Below are 18,095 nucleotides of genomic sequence, written 5' to 3'. Positions count from 1 at the left end.
AGCCTAACCCTTTCCCCCCTTTGCCTCTGTAGGCTTCAAACCTTCAAAGCCATGCACTGGAAGAGCCCAGCACACTCCTCTATAAAGGAACAACTATGGGGCTGTTTAATCATGGAAAGAGTAATAAATGCAAATTGTCTGAGGTCTTGACTGACCTAGACCCAGGCCAAGCAGTCTCCTCAGATGAAGATTCTGAGGCTGAAAACCCTATGGGTCACATACAGACACACGACTCCAGCACTTGCTCTCTTTTGGATCGCCTTTCCAGCTTTGCAAACTTCTCTCTCAAACAGCTACTGGGCTGACTGCTCCTGCATTCTCCTCTCCGCCCAGCCACCCCCAGCCACCTTACAACTGATGAACAGCAGTTCTCCCAGCTCCCCACCCCTGAAGCTTCCTCCAGTAGCCCAGATCACAGCAGCCGTCCCACTGCTAAAGCAAACAAGGCAAAGTTAGAGACTCCCTGATGAGAGTGAGCAGCTACTGCAGAGAGAAACAGAGAGACAGATGAAACTTGGGGTGACTGGGAGCCACCAGTGACCCTCGGGCCTTGCAGTGAAGAACACCCCCCTACTGTTTGACCACCAGCATTCTGCCTCTGACCCTGGAAGTTCCACATTGCCTTCATGCATGGAGGCGGTGGGTCTCCCCCACTGGAGGCGTCCAAGACGAGGCTGGACAGCCGTCTGGCAGGGATGCTCTGACTTGGATTCCTGCATTGAGCAGGGGGTTGGGCTCGATGGCCTTGTAGGCCCCTTCCAAACCTACTATTCTATGAGGCATAGATAGCCTTCCTCCAAGGAGTTCAGGGCAACACACATGATTTTCTCCCCTGCCCCACCCATTTTTATCCTCACGACAACTCTGCAAGGTAGGTTGGGATGAGAAAGTGGGAGTCCCCCTTGGTCACCCACCAGTGGGGTTTAGAACCCAGATCTCCACAGTCTTAGCACTCTAACCACTGCACCACACTGGATCTAATTTGCTGACAAGAACCACAGGCTTTTGACAAGTAAGGAATCAGAGCAAATATAGCTCAAAGCCAGATAAATGTATTCTCACAAATCCAATAATATTAAAGAAAGACTCCATATTTGATAAAGTACTCTTTTCTTATAGATTTTTCCTACTGTGAACAATATTAACTTGGCTAATTTTGTGGTATTTCATAGTTCAGTTGTTGTTGTTCAGTTGTTAAGTCGTGTTTGACTCTTCGTGACCCCATGGACCATAGCACGCCAGGCCTTCCTGTCCTCCGCTCTCTCCCGAAGTGTGCTCAAGTTCATATTCATCGCATCGGTGATGCTATCTAGCCATCTCACCCTCTGCCGTCCCCTTCTCCTTTTGCCTTCAATCTTTCCCAGCATCAGGGTCTTTTCCAGAGAGTTTTCTCTTCGCATTAGATGGCCAAAATATTTGAGCTTCAGCTTCAGTACCTGTCCTTCCAATGAGCAGTCAGGGTTGATTTCCTTTAGGATGGACTGATTTGACCTCCTTGCAGTCCAGGGGACTCGTAAGAGTCTTCTCCAGCACCACAGTTCGAAAGCATCAATTCTTTGGCCCTCAGCCTTCCTTATAGTCCAGCTCTCACAGCCATACGTTGCTACTGGGAAAACCATAGCTTTGATTATACGGATCTTTGTTGGCAAGGTGATGTCTCTGCTTCTGACTATGCTGTCTAGGTTTGCCATAGCTTTCTTCCCAAGGAGCAAGCATCTTTTAATTTCATGGCTACAGTCACCGTCTGCAGTGATCTTGGAGCCCAAGAAAATAAAATTTGTCACTGCTTCCATTTCTTCCCCTTCTATATGCCAGGAAGTGATGGGGCCAGATGCCATGACCTTTGTTTTTTTAATGTTGAGTTTCAAACCAGCTTTTGCACTCTCCACTTTCACCCTCAACAAGAGGCTCTTTAGATCTTCTTCATTTTCTGCCATTAGGGTGGTATCGTCTGCATATCTGTGGTTGCTGATAATTCTCCCGGCAATCTTAATTCCGACCTGTGATTCATCCAACCCGGCGTTTCTCATGATGTACTCTGCATATAAGTTAAATAAGCAGGGTGACAATATTCAGCCTTGTCGTACGCCTTTCCCAATTTTGAACCTATCGGTTGTTCCATGTCCGGTTCTTACTGTTGCTTTTTGACCCTCATACAGGTTTCTCAGGAGACAGGTAAGGTGGTCTGGTCCTCCCATCTCTTTCAGAATTTGCCAGAGTTTGTTGTGATCCACACAATCAAAGGCTTTAGCGTAGTCAATGAAGCAGAAATAAACGTTTTTCTGGAATTCTCTTGCTTTCTCCATGATCCAGCAAATGTTGGCGATTTGATCTCTAGTTCCTCACCTTTTCAGATCTGGAACCCATCTTTAGCCGAAACCTGCTTTGGGGGACCCATTTAATTTTTTTTTTTTACTATATATTTGTATGGTGGTAGGGGCTGCTGGTATGGTTCATCATAGGTCAGAGGTGTGACCTAAGTGGTATTTGGGTTTCTGATCCCAATTTATACTAAAACATGAGAATCAATGTCAAACATAGTCAAACATAGTTTTATAACAGTGCTGGGAATTCTCAGTTTCAAGCATCCCTGAAAGAGCTTGCAATTCCAGACATACCTGGAGGAAACAAAGAAAGGCTATATATCCTTATTATATTTTATACTACAGTATTATATTTTCCAATTGCATTGCAGCTGTAAAAGCATTTTGTTAGACAAAAAGAAATAAAGCCCATCATATATCTATAAAATATTCAATTTTATTCGCACATATTTATCTTACTGCAGTTAAGGGGAGGGGGGGATGCTTTTTTTTAATCCAGCATTCAGTATCCCAAACTAAAAGACAAGAAAGAATCTTTGTGCATCCTGCAGTTTTGTAAATGTCCACTAAAACTTATTAGGCCACGAAACATTTTACTGGCTTGCTTACAGATCCACAGAACCATGCAGTGTGCCATGTACATTGGTAGGGAAAGGGGAGGGAGGGAGGGAGGCAGCAAAGTTGTGACACAAAGGTATTCGTTAAAACCAGAGGGACCTACGATAAAATGCTGCAATATATCCTCACTCCCTCATAAGAATGTTCCTGTTCAGGGTTCCGGCTAGCCAAGAGATCCATTTTCCCTTTCCCAGTTTCTCTTTTTCCTTTCCAACTGTCACTCAACATTCCATGGCTACTGAGCATGCTCAGTCCTCACTGAACTGTTTTGGGATGGGAGGAGGGAGGCTTAGTTTGTTCTCATTTTAAAATATATTTTTGTACTTCTGCAAACCTCAAGATTTCCCAAGCATGCCAATACCTCCCTCTTGTTTCTCGGTGGCCTGTTGTGGCTTCAACCCTGTTGGCACTAGAGATGGAAAATATCTGGAAATTTTGAAGCCATGGAAACAGTTTTCCCCCTGGAGTTTTGGGGAGGGAAATTTTTGGAGGAAATTGAATAATATACAATACATGTTTTTAAGTACTTTTTACAGAACTAAAGTCACACTGTTACTGTAGGACCATGAAATGTATTATGTATAACTTGGTTTGTTCATAAAATTATCATTAGAAGGAGAACATTTAAAAGTAAATTCAGTTAGAAAATGTGTAAGTATTGTCTGAATAAACAATAGTTTTAAATTTAATATACCAAACATGATCATTTTATGAGCAAACCAAGTTATACATAATACATTTTAGGAACTTCAGCAACTCTGAAACATCTGAATTATCCTAGAAGCCAGAAGAAGTAGGAATTGCTGGAGGCAGTGGAAGACCGGTGTATAGCATCTGTTCCTGTTTGTGAGGAATTGGTTGAAGGTAGAATTTAGGGAAATCTGGGCAGAAGGAAAAGCTACCAAGAGCTCTTAGGTATGGTAACTAAGCATATTTAATTTAAGAACCTTTCAGCAATCTCAGTATGTTTTTGAACATTTCGTTCCCTTTTGTAAATAATTCCTCTTAATAAACATCTTTATTAGTCAGGATGGCCAAGCAGTCTAAGGGGCTGCATTCTGGTTGCAGTCTCCCCGGGAGGCATGGGTTCGAATGCCACTTTGTTAGAGCTTAAGTTTTGTGTGGTGAATTCGTGTCCCGCTCGTGGGTTCCTGGTCGACAGCTGGTTGGCCACTGTGTGAACAGAATGCTGGACTAGATGGACTCTTGGTTTGATCCAGTATGGCTCTTCTGATGCTCTTCTGATGTTCTTATCTTAGGGTGGAATGCTATGGGTTGTGCTTGTAAGTACTTGTATGACCCTGAACTCGGAGGCTTACAAGCATCCTATGCAGAGAGGGACGCAATATCCTATTGCAACTCCCAGGTTGCATTTTAGCTAGATGGGCTAAATTCGCCCATCTACAAGAAGCTTTGGGGAGGGGGAAGGAAGGAGGCTGAGGCTGTGACAGGAAAAGGTGTCAGTCAGCTGCCCCAACCTCCTTCCCTCCCCGCTCCCAGGAATGCCTCCTTTCCCACGTCTCTGTGCTCTGTTTACTGAGTGCAGAGAGGCAGCCAGCGCGGGTCTCTCCGCAAAAGCTACAAGGGGGAGGGGGCAGGGAGCACGGTTTCCTGGCTCCAAGCTCAGAGCCCTGTCTTCGAGCGTGGAGCTAGGAAACCGAAAAATCCTTTGTCCTCCAGACGCTATCTAGGGGACATAAGATTGCTCCCTTAATTTTTGTTTGTTTTGAAAGCTTGTCTCCGATTTTTGGTCATTTTGAAAGCCTGTCTCCAATCCTATGTTTACATCATAAGAACTCAGGCTACTGGGTTTCTTTTAGGTATAGAGTGTTTATTTGATGGCAGTAGTTAAAGATTTTATATCTGGGGCAGTATTCTCTAATAGTGAGATCAAATTGGTAACATTATTAAACTGTGGTGGCAGTGAGTTCCATAGACCAAAGCCTCTAAGTTTTTGTTTGTTTAAAGAAACATAACTGGGATAACCCATGTGTTATTCCATCACATATGGTGGCAGAGGGGGATAACCTACAGTGTTTCACTCACATGTGGATTTTAGAATTAACAGTCATTGACAGCTAAAGCATCTCACCAGAACAACCCCCAAAACACAGGACTCTATAGAAAAAAATCCAAACTGTCAAGTTGCACATACAGTGACTGAAATGCTGGGAAACTGAGCATGACTTGGAGAATGCCTAAAATGTTTATCAGTAGAAGATACATTAGATCAATAATTTTAATAAGGAATGGAAGAAATAACTATGCAGCGAAACTTACAGAGATGATAAACACACACACACACCCCGGCCATGGCTTCAAAATTTCCAGGAATTTTATATCTCTAGTCTTCCTATAAATATCTTCCTATTCATTTTTAGGCAGCAAAGGCCAGGTAGTAATGTACAAACACCTTGTCTTAAACATTTTACTCATACTTCTAAAAGAAAATATTTCATAATCCAAAATGGTTCAAATTTTTCAATTTGGGGGAGGGGAACAGAAAAGGTCCTTGGAGGGGAGAAAAATCACACTGCCTTTCCCTGATTTTTTCTTTTTTCCCAAGCCTACATATCTCTCCTCAACACTCAGTATCAGAGTTCGCTATTAGTTTAGTTAAAATGGGACAAAGCATGGCCAAAAATGGGGGGAGGGCTTTAAAAAAGGAATTTAAAAGCCACCCATAGCTGCCTTCAGCACTATTTTCAGTGGAGAGGTGGAATATACATTAAATAAATAAGTAAATAAAAGTGACATACTTTCTGGACGATTCCCCATGTACCAACAACCCTCTCAAATGAAGCCTTTTGTATTCTACTCCTTGTTTTCCCCCACCTCAAGGCAGCCCAAATTCTGACAGCTATGCTGTAAATACACAGCTGTCACCCTCCTCCCATTGCCATTACTGGCAATTTTCTGACCTCCCTTCAAAATCACAGCAACAGCCCACATCTCACAGAGTATCCATTCAAGATTCCTTTTCTCTTTCATTCCATGCCACTTTTTTTTTTTTGTTAAGGAGCAGCCTAAAAATAGCACAGGCAAAAATAAAAAAACACATGTTTTTAAGTTTGCATTAGAGACTCTCCAGCACTAATGCTACTGGACTGAAAACCCTGAACTGTGAGGGAGCTTGAAACAGTGAAAACTGGCCCTCAAGAACACCAATGGGAAAAGCACATTTTTCTAATTCAGGAGGAAACCTACACATGACATGCCAGCTTTCCCCAACCTGGTTCTCTCCAGATGTGTTGGACTCCAACTTCCATCTGCCCCAGCCAATATGGCCACTAGTCACGAAGGCTGGGAGTTGCAGTCCCAAATATCTGACAGGCCCCGGGCAAAGGAAGGCTGCAGAGTGTCCAGATGCCACTGTTAAAACAGAGGCTTTCTTCACACAGAGCTTTTATCCTGCAATTGAGATTGCTCCTCCATGGAAGTTTGCAGGCTCTTTACATGACAACGTGAACCTCCAAGGCGTCTCCTGCTCTGAATGACCTTTGTTCTGTTTTTAAACAGATCAAAGATAACGAGCTATCAAATTACCCCATTGAGTTCCGCTTGAGTTCCCTCCGTGAAAAGAAAAAAAGGGGCAAGAAGAGAAGAGAAGCGAGATCAATGAAAGATAATAGAAGACTCAGATATGGGGAGAAGGAGGGGGAAAGGGGAGGGGGAAAGGAAGCACGTGAAAAAGGGAGTCGTTGTGATCCTGCATTTAAAACGGAAGCAGAAAGCCCCATTTTAAATGCAGGATTTTAGGCTGGTGTAGAGTTGCCCGGAGGGAAGAATTTAGTGAAAATAAACAACTGAGGAGGAAGGAGACAGAGGATGCGCTTAACCCTCTCCCTACCCAAAAATGCCTCCTTCCCCCCACAAGGTACAAATGGTGCTGTTTTGCGGGGTTTGTTACAGAGCAGGGGAAAAGGTACACACCTTCGCCGTTGCCACTTCTCCACTCTAAATTCTTCCCCTCTGAAATGGGTATCTAGGCACTGTACGTGCTGCCCCACCCTCAGAAGACCAGGTTGCCTTATGTCTATCCCTCTACACTGGGGCCACACGTAGGTCCTCAGACTAATTTCATGTGGTGTGGGGGAGCCCAAAGGGGGGAGAAGGATGGCAGGAGAGGAAACATCTTTTTAAACAGAGCAGGAGAGGCTAATGCAGAGTACCTTTCCCTTTTATCAAACCCAGGTGAGGCAGTGGATGTTCTGAATCAGTGCCTGAGCAGGGCAATGGACTGGATGAGGGCCAAAAAACTGAAGCTCAATCTAGACAAGATGGAGATACTGTTAGCAGGTGGTTCGTTTGCCCGGCTGAGTGGTGTTCAACCTGTCCTCAAGGGAGCCGCACTCTTCTGAAACATCAGGCACGCAGCTTGGGGGTGCTCCTAGATTCATCACTGTCACCTGAGGCCCAGATGGGCTTGGTAGCCAAGAGCACCTTTTATCAGCTTAGGCTGATATCCCAGCTGCGATCCTATCTGGACACTTATCCACATTCTGGTAACCTCCTGGTTGAATTATTGCAATGCGTTGTATGTGGGGCTACCCTTGAAGATGGTTTTGAAACTTCAGTTAGTAACCTAGCAGCTCTGTTTTGCACTAACTGGGACTGGCTGGTTCGCCCATTTGATGCCAGTGCTTTGTCAGCTGCACTGGCCCCCAGTCGGTTTCCAAGCCAAATTCAAAGTGTTGGGGTTGACCTTTAAAGCCCTAAACGGCTTGGGACCAGAGATGCTAAAGGAACATCTCCTCCCAATGTACCTGCTTGGACCCTTAAGTTCTCCTCTGGGTGCCCTGCCAAAGGAAGCTAGACAGGTGGCTACAAGAGAGAGGGGCCTTCTCAGTGGTGGCACCCCATTTATGGAATAAACTCCCCAGAGAGGTTCACCTGGCACCCAAGGTGTAATCATTCCAGCACCAGGCAGAGACCTTTTCTCCCATTTTAGACACCTAGTTCTAGGTTATTATGGCTGTTTTATCTATGCCTGTGCTGTACATTGTTTTACATTATATTGTATTTTATTATGTTAAATATTTTATTGTATTTTATATTTTTAACTGTTCTGTGATGTTTTAGTTTTTCAACTGTTCATAATCCAACCAGAGAACATTAGTTATTGAGCAGACTAGAAAGGTAAATAAACAAACAAACAAACAAACAAATGCATACAGCAGGCAGACTAGAACCTTCAGCTACTGATCATGCGAACAGGACTGCGTCAACCAGATCTAAATTCCCCAACTCCTTCCCTAGACAGTTCTACAACTCAGTGGTTTCTCTGCACAGTGTTAGGTATGTCCCTCTGCCTCTTATCAGAACAAGAGTTGTTACCAGGTTTTCAATATCGTCAGAAGCAGTAACGCATTTCGCTTTAAGAAAATGAGGATGCTTCTTCATAATGGGCAGGGGGGGAAAATGATATTCACAGAGGAATCCCAACAGCTTGCAAATATCTGCTTCCAGCTACTGGGCAGTACAGTTTGTCTTCTCTCTGAATATATTAGCATGAAAGAGAGTGGTTTTCGTTCAATTATCTCTATGTGTGCGTGTGTGTCTCATTTTACACCACTTGTCAAAGAAAACCGATAGTAGTATCCGTTTAGAGAGTGCACAGCTGTTATAAAAAAGCACTCCTTCACGCAGTATGTAATATAAATTCTGAAATTCACTGCCACAAAATGTGGCAGGAACCACTAAGCCTAAATGGTTTTTAAGGAGGATGTGGGAGCTTCATGGAGGATGAGTATTAGCCATGATCGCTATATAGGAACTTCATGTTCAGAGGCAGCATATCTCTGAATTCCACTGCTGGGGAGAAAAGGGGGAAGGCCACTGTATTCATGCCCTTCTTGGGAACTTTGCAGGGGGCTACCTGGCTGGCCATTGCTGGATATAGAATGCTGGATGGTGATCCATTATCCAGGAAGGCTCTTATGTTTTGCTTTTCCAGCAGGCTGTACTGGGGGAGATGAGAGGGGAAGCGGGGCCATTCCACCAGTCCTGCTGAAAGAATACTTCATGTTTTCCTCTTCCCTCCCCACCCCTTTTTCCTTGTGTGCCATATATTTTTAACTGGCAGGACTGCAGGTAAGGACTGCTTTGCTTTACTAAGGGAGCAATCCTATGGCCAGTAGATGCTGTCTGGTGGGTCACAGGATATGCTCATATCCGGGAACCGACCTCGGAGCCCGCACTCCAAGGTCAGTTCCTGGAAAAACGATCTCCCCCCTCGGAGGCTGCACAGAGAAGCCCCGTCCTCCGCACTTGGGAGGATGAGCGCGGAGCGACTGAAAAGGGCGTTCCAGGGCGGGGAGAGTGGAGTTCCGCGTACGACACATCCAATGTGTTGTACGGCAGCTTCCTCTCCCGGTGGCCCCCCCCCCCAGCCGCTAGACAGCCAAAAACAGCTAGCGAAAAATAGCAAGGCAGAAGAGGCACAAAGGGAATGATCCCCCCCCCCCATGCCTTTCCTGCCTTGCTTTGGAGGTTCGGAGGCAGCTGCTTATCTTGATAGGATTGCGCCCTAATTGGATGGAAGCCAAATCTGGCCCTCCTGGATCTCAATCCAGCCCTCCAGGGGGTTCCTCAGATAGCCACATACCTTTTTCCCAACCATCAGTCATTCAGTGGTTTCCTGACTTTTTTAGTTTTGCCCCGCCTAACACTGGAATGTGGTCCCCAAAGGTTCTCTGAAATTGAATCCAGCTCTTCGGCTGAAAGAGATTCAGTGTTGAACACAGGCATGAACCTTCGCACAAGCTGTAATAGACCAGTCTGCCAGCAGCCTCTCCCTGCTGCCTTTCACAGAGGCTCACGGGAGGCAGGAGAGATGACAGACAACAATTTATTTGCAACTAAGCTAAACTGTATGTCAAAGGCATGATTACCAACAATTATTTTTCTGGTTAACTGTTTGCTCCATAAGGATTCCTTACTGAACTTTAATAAAACTTTAAAAAAAAACATTCCTTTGTTATGAAAGGAAAGATAACAATTTGCCAACAGATTTATTCAAAGCAGGAGTCTGCAAACAGGTGATAACATAAATGCCTGACCAACACAACCAGGATGTCACTAAAATTTTCATTCGGATAATAACTAATTCCTGGGCCTCAAATTCAAAGACTTCAACTACTACAAACTTTAGAAGGTGAAGATAACTACATGGCTGGCCAGTTCTGATTTTTCTGGGATGTATTTTCTGGGTGTGGGAAGAACTTGAAGATTATAGGATATTGCTCATTCATCCATACACACATATGCAAAGAGAGAGAGAGAGAGAGAGAGAGAGAGATTGATTCCTCTTGGCTGCTGTTCAGCTGATTCTTAAGTAGCAGGTGGGACAGGGGGCGGATTGTGAGGGGGAGAGATTTAAGCCTCTCCTCATGATCTGACTATAATCAGGCCCAGCATTTATTTAAACATTTATATCCAACTTTTCTTATGGATAACTCAAAGCAACTGACAGAGAATTATTAAAAACAATCAGAATTAAACTTTCAGAATAAAATCAAGGAAGTAGACACCAGTAAAACAGCTAACTAATCATATTCACAAAACCTCAAAATCAGTAATAAGCAGAAACAGAAAGAATAACTCGAGACAGAAAAAGAAGAGAGCTAGAAGGCCTTCCTGAAGAGTCAAGTTTATCTTCTGGCATCTGAAGGCATTCAGAATTGGGTTTCGGTGGGCCTCTTTAGAGTGGGCATTTTACAGTTGGTGCCACTTCTAAAAAGACCCTGCTCCTAGGAGATCTATCTGTCAAGGTTAGTCATACTTCTGGACCATTAGTGTGACTCAGAGTATGATGGGAGATAGTTTTCTTTTTGCAGCGGTGGGGCATGAGTGTGCAGCAAACATTATAATAAAGTATTCATAACATACATTCAGGGGTTCTTCCAAGGCCTTGGCCTCTTCTGAGTTAGAAAAAGGAAACAGCAGTTCTGGAAACCAGGAAAAATGCCAACGGTTGAACATGCACAATGCTGGTTGGAGAAAGATGCAGGAAAACTCCAGAAGTGATTTAAGTCTGTCTGGTGAAAGCACTTAATGCTACCTTTTCACCAACACCACACTGGTTTCGGGGAAATTGTTTTGGAAACAGAACATCCCCATTCTAGCATAGAATAGCTTATAAAAACTAGGCATTCCCATTTACAGTCTATACATATAGCAGCCTTCCCCAACTTGCTGCCCTCCAGATGTGTATGACCACAACTCCCATCATCGCCGGGCAATGGGTTGGGGAAGTCTGAGAGAGAGCGAAGCATTGCACATAGTTCACCCCAAGAAAGGATCATGCTTAACTAGACTAGCAAAAGGAAAAAGAAAAACAAGGACGAAGATTCACACATTTTACAAAACTTTCAGATCTACAGGCAGTTATAAAACACCAGTCCTAGGAAAAAGCAGTGCAAAACCACAGTCTCTGCCCTGAAAGCCCACAACAGTAGGGTCAGTGGTGATGCATACTTGCTCAGTTATTCCTCCAGTTTAATAAGAGCACCAGCTGCTGGTAAGAATTAAGACAAGCTAGAGAGAACAGGTCAAAGCTTTGGGTCTTACCTCTGTCCATTTGCCATTTACTTCCATAAATAAGACACAGAAGGGGTCAGATTTAGAGGTCACATCTCTGTCCAAAAGGTTTTGGCCACACACAGACAGTTCGACTTTGCAGACACAATACTGGGGTCCCACAGGCATGGAAGGGGAGGGGCTCATTGTGTACGCCATCGGTTCAGGCAGCAACAGCTCCTGACAGTCTGCAAGGGGCAAAAAAAGTTATTAGTACAAAGAGATAGGGAGAGGGAGACAAACCATACAATCAAGCTTGCTCACCATTTTGTGACATTTTAATTGGCCCCCAATTTATTACCTTACTGTGGCTTTCATTTCCCCCCCTAATGGCCCTGCACAGCATTATTTGCATGTTTTGAAGAACACTGCCAATTATTCTTGTATTTTGAAGAATACCGTCAAGGATTTTTGCAGTTTGAAGAATACTGTCAAGACATAGGATCTTAAAAAGCTGGAGGAAGATGATCTTCTACCACCCTTAACTTTGGGGGGGGGGGGTTACTTGGCCTTCAGGCACTAGGTAATGCAACTCAATTTGGCTTTCACTTACCTTTTACCTAGTGCACCATCTAAAATTAATTTCTAGCTTTGATAATATATAAAACACCACATTCCCTGTTATTTCTGCTCTCCCCGTCACGGGACCCAGGTGTTCTGGTCTGTGATGGAAACAGATCTGAGTTAACAGCTAGACTGTATATTGTCAAAATATGGGATTATCGTTTCTTTCTTCCAGCAGCCCTTGGTGCAAGGCGGCTCTGTCTCCTACTTTACAGAGGACTGTCCTGTATTTCAAGGGCTGTCAAGTTCAAGATAAGGAACCATAAGGAGCGAGAGCAGAAGAGGCCGTGAAGTTGCCCAGCAATAGTGAGCATCTAGACTGCAGACTGAGCAGACACACAAGTCACCCGAACAGTCTTCCCCATTATGGTGAACTGTGTTGTTTTTCTATTTCAATTATAGTCATTATTCCTAAATTTGCATATATACAAATATTATATTATATTTTATTCCTGCATTGAGCAGGGGGTTGGACTCGATGGCCTTGTAGGCCCCTTCCAACCCTACTACTATTCTATGATTCTACATATAAATCATCAGATGCAAATTTTATGCAAGTATCTGTCCTCTTTTGGGTGATACATTTCCTCTTTTTTGGCAATGTATAAAAGGTCACCCTACCTCAGTGCAACCTGAAATCTGCTTTGCGCCTAGCAGAGATTAATCTGGTTAACAGTGCAATCCTAGGCATATCTGCTCAGAAGTAAGCCCCATGAAGTTCAAGCTTTCCAGCTTCGATCTGCAACCAGAAGCACAATGCAAGCAAAGACATCCCTACATAGATCATACAAGCCATATGGACTGGCAAGGGTTCCCACTGTAGACTGAAGCAATCCACACTTCCAGACTTTTATTTGTTTATATTTAATGTACTTGTAAATTTATGAGTCACCTTTTGGCCCAAATAGTACCACCCCCACCCTCAGCGACTTAAAAATGAACATAGACTAAAATGGTGCTGTTTATTAGCTCCATCCCTGAATCGAGGCACAGCTGGGTGTACCTTCACGGAACTGCCACTCCCCTCAGCTTAAAATCTTCTTCCCCAGTTCAGTGGACCATGCCTGCTTCCATATGGCTGAGCATTAAAACCCGATTTACAGCATCTTTTTAATCACAAAAGGCAGGAATGTCCACAAATGCGCTCACTCACTGCAGCTGCTAACAGCTGAGTCCCATTAAGGGTCAGCAATTTATTCCCGCTCCCCCTCCCCAGGTCCTTTCAGCTATCTTTCTGCCAACAGGGATGTGATCATTCGGATGGTTCAGACACCTCCCTTGCTCAGACATGCAGAACCACGCCATGAACGCCAGCAGGTCTTAATCTGTAGGAAGAGCGCGTGCCCCAATGCTGCAGCTCCTGAATACAGGGGCATAGTAGCAGCTGCAGAGAAGATTTTGTTGAGCGATGTGTGCTCTGCACATTCTCAGGGGAACCCTCCACTCGAGGTTTATTTATTTAAAATATTTTTATCCCTCTCCTCAGCCAAAACGGCCCCCAGAACAGCTTACATGCAGTCAGTAAATCAAGACAGGCTTACAGTCTAAACAGAAACAACACACAAGGAAAGGGGGGTGGGAAGGGAAGAGGAAAAAAGCAGTTTTTCAGCAGGGTTGGTGGAATCTGGAGGGCACCAGGTTGGGGAAGGCTGGTCTAGCTGCTTTGGGGTTGGGTCTCATTGTATGCTCATGGTACCAGCTCCACCTCTCCTTTTCAACTGATGCCAAGGGAGCTGTGGAAGTCCTGAACCACTGCCTGGACACAGTGAGTGACTGGTTGTGGGTGAGCGAAGTGAGGTTCAATTCAGACAAGAAGGAAGCCTTGTTGGGCTACCTAACCTAATTGAGGACTGGGGATACAATCTGCTCAGGATAGGGTAGCACTCCCTCTGAAAGATCAGACCCAAAGCTTGGCGATGCTCTTGGACCTGGGGTTGCTCCTGGAAGGTCAGGTGGTAGCAGTAGCCAGGAATGCCTTTGCTCAGCTTCAACTGGTGCACCAGCTGCATCCTTTCTTGGGGAAGGAAGATCTGGCCTCAGTGACTCATGGCTTAATCACTTCTCGCTTGGATTAATGCAATTCACTGAACGTGAGGATACCCTTGAAAAATGTTTGAAAACTACAGTTTTTGCAAAATGTGGCTAGACATTTGTCAGGAGTGTGCTCTGTAGATGACACCAGTCACTGATCAACTTCACTGGCGTCCTGTTTGTTTCCAGGCATAATTCAAGGGCTTTCTTCACATGGAGCTTTTATCCTACGATTGAGGTTGCTCCTTCATGGACGTTTGCCGGCTCTTTACATGACGCCGTGACCCTCCAGGGTGTCTCCTGCACTAAATGCCCTTTGTTCTGTTTTTAAATAGATCGCAGATAATGAGCTATCAAATTACCCCATTGTGTTCCGCTGGAATTCCCTCTGTAAAAAAAGGAAAAGCAGCAAGAAGAGGAGCGAGATCAATGAAAGATAATGGAAGACTCAGATATGGAGAGAAGGGGGAAGGGGATGGGGAAAAGGAAGCACGTGAAAAAGGGAGTCGTGATCCTGCATTTAAAATGGAACCAGAAAGCCCCATTTTAAATGCAGGATTTTAGGCTGGTGTAGAGATGCCCACGGTCTTGGTTTTGACCTACAAATCCCTAAATGGCATAGGGCCAGGATATTTGAATGGCCACATCCACCCATATGGACCTGCCTATAATTTACTATCACCATCTAAGGCTCTGTTATATGCCCCAGCATCTAGAAAGGTGAGGTTGGTGGGTTCCCAAGACAGGGCCTTTTCGGTACCAGCACCTCAGTATGGAACTTCCTCCCAAAGGAGGAAAGACGGGCTCTTTCTTTGCTTTAGAAAGGCAGTAAAGAATTCAGTTCCATTGGGCTTTTAATGCTGTGTAACTGTGTTTTACGTCACTCTTCAATTCCAAGTTAAATGCCATTCTCAAATGTTATTGCATTTAATGATATTTTTGCTCCTTTGTTTTTTGCTTTCATGAAGTTAAAATATTTAATGACATTTTTATTGCGTAGAGCCACGGGCCCCTGGTAGGCAGAGGGTGGAATTCATACATTTAGTAAAATAAATAAATACATAAATAAATAAATAAATAAATAAATAGGCAAGCGATGCCAGCCCTCATGCATACGTTCAAACAGTCCCTATTTATTGAGAATAGTCTCCATTTTCTGGTACCTATTTCCAGTCAAAAACTGCTTTGTCTCTGTTTTTACCTCCTGGGTGAGATGCTGGGGACACCTTTAAAACAAGTTCTAAAACCTACAGTTGGGCAATAAATTTGGTCTTTATAAAGTGTCACAAAACAATGATCAAGCTTTTGAGATCTCCAGAACTCTTCATTTGGCTACAGGATAAGCAGCCAAAGGGGTGGAGGTGGGGGAGGGAAGGCTGGTTTGATATTAAAGCCACAAAGTCTGCATTCAGTCGCAGTCTTTGTAATATCGAGATACTACCGTCCTGCCTTACAGGGCTGTCGTAAAGATTAACAGCACAATCCTACACATGTTTACTCAGAAGTAAGTCCTACCATGTCCCATAGAGCTTACTTACTCATAAGTGTGTTTAGGGTTGCAAACTAAGATCACGCACATGAAGTGTTCTGGACACTTTAAATATATAAATGCTGTGCTGTTGTTGTTGTTGTTGTTGTTAAATTACTGATATCCAGTCACCCGGTGACGCATTATCTTCCAACAGACAGCAACCATTATATACATCTGTGTCAAATTTCACGTTTCCACGTATTTAATTTTGTTACATTTATGGCTAAACATTTCCTTACCTCATTTACCTCACAACAATTTTGTGAGGTAATCTATGTTTGGGGTGCGTGTAACAACGGCAGTGAAAGTGTCTGAGTGCGTGCGCTTGCGTGTGCGCACACGCGCAGAGGAAGAGAGGAGGGAAAACAAGAGGTTCTCCATGGAGGCGAGCCCTGGGCACGATTACAGCAATGCCGGAGGCTAATCTTGAGCCTTGGAATCCAGCCTCGCATTTTTCCATGCTGAAGAGTATTTTGGTTTTGTTCAGAAAGGGCGTGACATGGGCCAAGCTAAAACTAGCTATGTCGGTAAAGCTGCTACGCAAGGGGAAAAAGTGTTGATGTCACTGACCGCAGGATTATCAATCATCCACTTCCCTCCAATTTAGATAACCCTTCAGGGCTCTGTTTTTACAGGCCCCTGAAAGCCTCAAAAATATTCCAGACTGGTATGAAGTGTTTCCACCTAGCATTACTTTAAAAAAAAATATATAGGGGGGGAAGATACACTTAAAATAAGCTTAAAATAAGCAGGCTTGTTCTATTTATATCACATCGTCTCTTTTTCCACACCAAAAACACATTCACAACAGATGTGTTGGCACAAGTCTTATCGCGTGGCGGGACGGACTGGAAGGGAAGAAAGTGGTGGGTTCGATCCAAGAGCAAATGCTCATCCACTAAACACATGGATGTGTGGGAAATCATTGGGTGGTATCCAGTGTCAGTCCTCCTTTGAATAGAGCCACTGAAATGAATGGGACTTAAGTTTTTGTAATATTGTAAGCCGCCTTGTGAAGGCAGTGCCCCACCACCACCAAAAAAGCACGTTAAAAATTGTTTAACAAAATGTATTTATTTATTATTACATTTATATCCCACCTTTTTTCCTCTTGCAAGGAACCCGAGGCTGCTGACATGGTCGTTGTCCTCTGCATTTTATCCTCACAACAACCCTGTGAGGTAGGTTAGACTGAGAGTCAGTGACTGGCCCAAAGTAACCCAGTAAGGTGACTTGATGGCTAATTGGGTTCTAGAACCCACGTCTCCCCAGCCCCATTCGAACACTCTAGCCACTACACCACACTAGGGATGTACAGACTGTGTAAAATCCACTCCATCTGTGTTTCGGGGATTGTCAGGTGCCTTTTGTTCCATCATCCGCCCACAGACAGATGCAAAATTTTTTTTCATCATGCAGGAAAATACGTAAATAATTACGCATTTACGTATTTACATAATTTACCTTAGTGCATAACATTTAGTGTATTGTCCCCCATTCCATTCAACGTTTCCTCAACAGAAACGTACACATTTTCCTATGAATTTATATGCGTAAATTTTGGGAAAGTAAAAACAATAATCTCAAAGTCCACGGATTCCACGCAGCCTGAGGAGGTCGGTCCATAGCGGATTCCGCAGATTGCGTTCTTAGAAATCTGAGCTCATTTTAGTCCAGCTCGAATTTCTCCAGCATCCCTACACCCACCACACAGGCTATAAGGTCACAGACTAAGGCCATTCATGGCCGCAAGTACTAGGGCTGTACCCCCTCCACGTGATCGGGCTTTAACTCTCCAGTGGAGAATTGGATGCCAGTCTAGACAACTGCTGAAAGAACTGAAGGTATCAAGGAAGGGAACACACACAACATACTGCTGTGAGTAAAACATTAAAAATTAGGAAGACTCAAGGAAAGCCAATATCACACACACACACACCCGCCCCGTAGATCTGGTAAGGATAAACGCTTTTGAAACATTTGACAGCATTTGCCCAATATCTGGCTGAACCGTCTTTGACCAGTTTGGGGCGTAATCCTATTGGGATGGCTGTAAGCTTCTGAACGCAGAGGCGTCCAGCCATCCAATGCAGAGCAGGACAAGCAGCAGAGCCGATCTTCTCCTCCATGCTCCTCCCACTCTACATTTTGGCTAAATGGGCTTTTTCACCCATCTAATTGAGGCTCTGCCAAGCAAGAGGGAAGGAAGCTGGGGAGGCCTGGGGATACGTCGTAAGCCGCCCTGTCCCCCGCCCCCTCTCCCCTCTGCCCAATGGCACGACCCCTTTCCCTCCTTTCCAAGGTCGTCTTTGCAACCTCGGAGAGGCAGCTGGCGCGGTTCTCTCTGCGCCAGCTGTGGGGGGGGAGGGGCGCTCGGACTTCTGAATCCAAGGTCAGAGCTCTGTCTCCAACCTCAGATCCACGAATCTGAACTATCCTATGCGCCC

The 18,095-nt window shown here is 44.5% G+C and overlaps 1 protein-coding gene across 10 annotated transcripts in view; it reads right to left on the bottom strand.

The window, feature by feature from the left end:
- CPNE2 (copine 2) overlaps positions 1 to 18,095 on the bottom strand; it is a 183,317-nt gene that overhangs the window by 135,345 nt on the left and 29,877 nt on the right. For 6 of the 10 annotated variants that reach the window (XM_084812134.1, XM_084812130.1, XM_084812129.1 and 3 more), the window contains exon 2: positions 11,514 to 11,710. In XM_084812134.1, coding sequence (XP_084668260.1) covers positions 11,514 to 11,681 — 168 coding nt within the window. In that variant the 5' untranslated portion in view covers positions 11,682 to 11,710. Of the gene's footprint in view, positions 1 to 10,832; positions 10,958 to 11,513; positions 11,711 to 12,707; positions 12,766 to 15,887; positions 15,962 to 16,748; positions 16,823 to 18,095 lie in introns of those variants that run through there. The other 4 variants (XM_084812131.1, XM_084812133.1, XM_084812135.1 and 1 more) reach the window with 4 other exon arrangements.

This window comes from Heloderma suspectum, chromosome 8 (genome assembly GCF_057233095.1).
Source record: "Heloderma suspectum isolate Gila_16-S chromosome 8, 16-S_ref, whole genome shotgun sequence".
Classification (NCBI taxonomy): domain Eukaryota; kingdom Metazoa; phylum Chordata; class Lepidosauria; order Squamata; family Helodermatidae; genus Heloderma; species Heloderma suspectum.
The sequence above is the reverse complement of the archived record's forward strand: the minus strand, read 5'-3'. Positions and strand labels throughout refer to the sequence as shown.